We start from the raw sequence: 5,000 nt of genomic DNA, 5'->3' as shown, positions 1-5,000 counted from the left end.
AAAAGACACACATATTAAAAAGAAACTCAGCATTTGAACCATGAATACTTAGAAGCTTTAAAAATGCAAGCCAAACCTTGTAAAGAAATCCAATTACAGTAAATTTCTGCTAAAACAAAAATCCCCTTTAAAACTATGACTTCATTTGACCCTTCCAAGACAAACCACAATTTAACCCTCTCGTGACGGGTGGTACAACACTGTACCGCGCATATTAGGCCTGTTCGCTGGGGACGCGATATGGCATCGCTTATTTAACTGATTTAGGCCTATGCGTTCAAGAGCCCCGGCATTGTGACATGCAAGGCTGGAATGCCCCCGTCGTGAATGGGTTAATATGTCTAGCCTGGGCTGGGCATCTTAACCCATTCCCGACAGGGGAATTCTAGCCTTGAATGTCCAAATGCCGGGGCGTTCGAATTATTAGGCCTAAATCAATTGAATATGGCTGGCACAATACTGTGCCGCCCGGCAACTGGGCTTTTGAATGAGCGGTACACATGCTGTACCACCCGTCCTGTGTGGGTTAAGATGTGTTTTCTATTATTTTATAGAGTTATAGTATGTATACTGATCTATATATATTAGCAATACTAATTAACATAGCTAGCTTGTAATTAAAGAAAATAAAAAGAAAAAGACAAAGAAAAAAGAAAGAAATATAGTATAAAAGTGATCTGTTCCCACAAAAAATACCCTTCAGAGCAGGATTTAAAAAATAGAGAGAATTCACTAACCTCTGGCTGAGTGATGGTGGTGATGATGGTGATGGTGGTGATGTCCTGATGAAGCGTTGGTGCTGTTATTGTTAATCTTGTGAGTTTGTTGTTGCTGCCCATGCTGATGCTGATGCTGTTGTTGCTGCTGCTGTTGTTGCTGCTGCTGCTGTTGTTGCTGCAGCTGCTGCTGCTGTTGATGGTGCTGTTTTGCTTGGCTTAAGGTCACGCCATCACTATATAGACTACCAGTCTGTAAGAGTAAAATAAAATAAGATTATTTTTTGATTGTTCAATAAAAAAACAAATTACAACCACAGCAAGCTTTGCATTAGATGCATACCGGACCTTAAAGGTAAGATGGGAAAAATAAAATGGAAACTACTAATTATTAAAAAAACAAGGACACCTTTGAAGTATGCTTCATGAAACCCATCACAGTTTCCAGAACAAATATTCACAAAAACTCAAGACAGATGTATTCATCAAATGAATCAGTATTTGGGACATCATCTCTAATACCAAACCCAATTATTTACCACAGATAGGATAGAAAGAGACAAAGACAATAGTTACAACATTCAAGAGAAATAAAAAGAGTTAAATCAAACACATATCTATGTTGCATTTTGAATCTACTAATCATGTATTTTTGGTACAAATCATTAATCTTTTTGAGAAGAAGTAGCAGACAACCTGAAGGAACAGGCTGAGGGGATCCTTGCAGAGAAATCCAATAGGATGAATATAGAACATATATGTTATTATAAGAGGCCCACATTTTTTTAAGAAGCCGCACAGCACAATTTGGAGCAATCTGGATGAGCAAAAAGGCAAAGAAAACAAAGATATCCTACCGAAGTATATGGCTGAACTCTAAAAATCACTTCCATTAGCGGGTGGAAAGATCGTAAACTTGTGCCGGCTCAAACAGTAACTAAAGACTGAATACAACTGAAATGGAAGAGATTTAGATAAAAACATTGTGTTTTTCTCCTCCTGGCACCACTCACTCTATAGACTTGAGAGTTTTAAACATGGCAAAGTAAAATGGTCTTGGCCTCAAAAAAATATGAAATAAGTTCTTACATTCAAGTTTGGTCAGCTACATGGGTCCTAAGGTAGTATATAATACTAAGGTGATACCATTTAGTATGCTGGAAACCATAATTTCCCCAGTACAGAGGTAAAATACATCCTCCAAATATATAATTGAAGACAGCAGCTAGGCTTAATACAGAAGAAGATTCAAATTAGGGATGGCATGAACCTATAGACATGGTTTGAGCATATATTAAAATAACACATCAGGCTAACTTAGCATGGGAATTTTGTTTATCAAATAGTCTCACAAAAAAAATCATATGAATATTTGGGTTATAAAAACAGCACACTTGATCAGTCCAAACTGGGTTTGTCATAAACATTAATTTTAAGATCTCTTTCAGATATTCACAAAATGAACACTATGTAATAATAATAATAAAAAAATAACCATGAGCTGTTCTTACCGGTGTTTCAAGAGCCTTCATAGTTTTAACTTTAAAAATGGAACCATAAATCTAACACCATCATAACATCACCATTTCATAAACTGTCATGGGGTTTGGTACTCATACTTTTGGTCAGTAAAAACTTAAATATCTAACTATCGGTGTCACAGGTAATGATTCTTGTCTCACACTTATTCTGTTTTGTGAAACTTGAGGTCTAATCTGCAGATAAATAACCCAAACATTATCTCCTTAACCCATTCACAACAGATGTGATATCATGTCATCAGAATATTACCGGCATGACAGATGATGTCTTATGATGTCATGTTGTTTCGCCAAATATACACACACAGCTATGTTTGCATATACATATTGTAGTTACAAATGTATGCATATTTCTGTTGGCTTTATCAAAGAAAATTTTAAATTACAAAACCTCTTTTGTTACCCTTTTGAATAGCATGGATGAAAATCACTGTACCATCTTAGGAACCATCTCCAACAAGTATTCATTCTACCCAACACAATTTCAATGTCTATGTGGGGCCTAATGGGACAAGGGTGTATATGTAAGAGGGGTGTATGTGGCAGCTATGAGCCTTCTGTGTCAATCAGAGGTGATATTCCCCTGCATTTACATTTTTTACTATTCTAGTAACTATTCTGGCAACTATCACCAAGTCATTGCTGTAGGCAGCACAGTTACTTATGAATGATCAGAACAATAGTAGATGCATCACTGATTTTGATTATATTCTATGAAAGATTATTATTGATTATGCTGATTATTTTTTATTATATTCACATTAAAGTTACCAGTATTTGCACAATTATTCCCTAATAAATAGGAGCAGTTGTTGGAATATTTCCATGATTCTTTAGGGGCATCATCTCTTTCTGATATGGAGTAAGACGTACAAATATCTTTCATTTCAGGGTAGAAATAAAATGGATGCAACTAAGTGAAATCTATAAATCATTCACAACTACATCACGTCATCTGCATAATTCCCACACGACCAACAACACCCTACCACAAGTCACAAATCTCAGATTAATAAATTTTGCTTTCAAAATTTCTCAGAAAACCTACAATCAGTCACTTGTGACTAATAGGGTACAATATCATTTAATATTATCTAGCAACAAGTAAATTGCTATCAATGAAAAATGATTAGCTTTTGAAATAATAGAGGATGATCACCACTTAAAAATTTTAAGTTTTGTGTGATGTCCACATATGTCATGCAAAAGCATAACTTCATTTCACTATCTATTGGGAATTTTACAAACTTCTTTATGCTCAGTCCTTAAAGGACAGTTCTAATTCCTTCTTCGTTTTACTTTTTTTTTTTATGAACCATGAGCTAAAAAAAATCAACAAAGGTTGCGGCCCCTTCAACCCACTGGCGCCACATATATGATATCACATCATGGGATTATTTTACTCCTGCAGGATGACATCGTATTACATCATGATCTCTCCCTCAAAACATATATTTGATATCATTATACATGTATATAAACATGAGAGTTCCATTTGTGTAGACACATTTTTCTTCACTTGTGAAAATAATGTAAACAAATACAAGAATTTCCTATTTTCACCCAATTGAATCAGGGGGATGAAAACGGCTTTGAAACTGCAGATTTGAAAAAATGGGCCATGAAACTATCTTCATACTCATATGAAACCATGATTTTTTAAGCCCCTTAGATGTATCTGCAACATTTTGGAATTCTTTAACTGCTCAGCCAGAAGGTATCAAAGACACAGCAGACTGAGGTTTTTAAGAATATATAAAAGCATGAGCCAAGTCTTTGCCTGTATTGTGTAACTCCAATACCTTGTTGGTGGTAAAACTTTGCCTGATATGGGTAGGAAATGAATGGTAGGCTAAAACTCTACATATAAGTGATAATATATCAAGTTTTGCATTCTCTCAATTGTAATATGGTACTTTATTTTGATAAAATGTAGCATAAAACTAAAATGGAGACCACTGGTACCAAAATGAGATTGGACAAACCAAGACAAAAATTATATAATGTTAGAGAAAGAAAAATTGTTATTCTATTCCATAAGATGATACTGGCCATTACTTGTTAACTCTTCGAAGGGGAAGAACTTTATACGTCTGTAGAATATAATTACAAAGGAACTGTGACCTCACGTCTGCCAACAAAGTATTACATGACAAGTTCAAATTTGACAATTTTTTTTAGATAAATTTTCATATGTACAAAAATGCACCTAAGAAAATAACTACTGATGAATAATTATTATCAATCCTGTAATTTCATTCCTGTTATCAACTATAACAAAATTAAAGGTAATGTAAAAGTTCCTCAAATATCTTATACAAAAATAATGTATAGCACAGCAAATTTGTTAGTATTATTCCTGTCTGAAAACCAAAAGCTATCCACTGATATTTCTCAACATAAGAATTACCTGATGAGAAAGATGTTTAGCAGCTATAGTATGTGCTGGTGCTGCTACAGGGGTCACTGTATAGCTTGACGCAGCACTGGGGTAGTCACTGGTAGTCTGATCCAACTTTCGCTTCCTCTGCAGGCACTGTCCAGAATTGGCAGGGGCATGCAAGACTGCACTGGGCTCACCTCCCGCCGGAGAGATGAACATGTCATGCATTCCCTGCAACACACCAACAAACACACACACATTACTGGTTAGGCCAGAACACTACATACCCATCAATACATATGTTATGTCAAAACAGATAATACATGTTTATTTTTCCTTACAATATTAAAAACTGAAAAT

The 5,000-nt window shown here is 35.2% G+C and overlaps 1 protein-coding gene across 16 annotated transcripts in view; it reads right to left on the bottom strand.

The window, feature by feature from the left end:
• Nucleotides 1-5,000, bottom strand: part of Hipk (Homeodomain interacting protein kinase) — a 51,355-nt gene that overhangs the window by 33,388 nt on the left and 12,967 nt on the right. For 8 of the 16 annotated variants that reach the window (XM_043032869.2, XM_086537153.1, XM_086537151.1 and 5 more), the window contains 3 exons: nt 4,668-4,871; nt 1,574-1,670; nt 738-969 (listed from right to left, as the gene is read on the bottom strand). In XM_043032869.2, coding sequence (XP_042888803.1) covers nt 738-969; nt 1,574-1,609 — 268 coding nt within the window. In that variant the 5' untranslated portion in view covers nt 1,610-1,670; nt 4,668-4,871. The remainder of the gene's footprint in view (nt 1-737; nt 970-1,573; nt 1,671-4,667; nt 4,872-5,000) is intronic. The other 8 variants (XM_086537149.1, XM_086537146.1, XM_086537148.1 and 5 more) reach the window with 1 other exon arrangement.

The sequence above is a fragment of the Penaeus japonicus genome, unplaced genomic scaffold (genome assembly GCF_977035675.1).
Source record: "Penaeus japonicus unplaced genomic scaffold, GWHDUDI00000001_assembly GWHDUDI00000005, whole genome shotgun sequence".
In the NCBI taxonomy this organism is placed as follows: Eukaryota; Metazoa; Arthropoda; class Malacostraca; order Decapoda; family Penaeidae; genus Penaeus; species Penaeus japonicus.
This window is presented reverse-complemented; position numbering and strand designations above follow the sequence as displayed.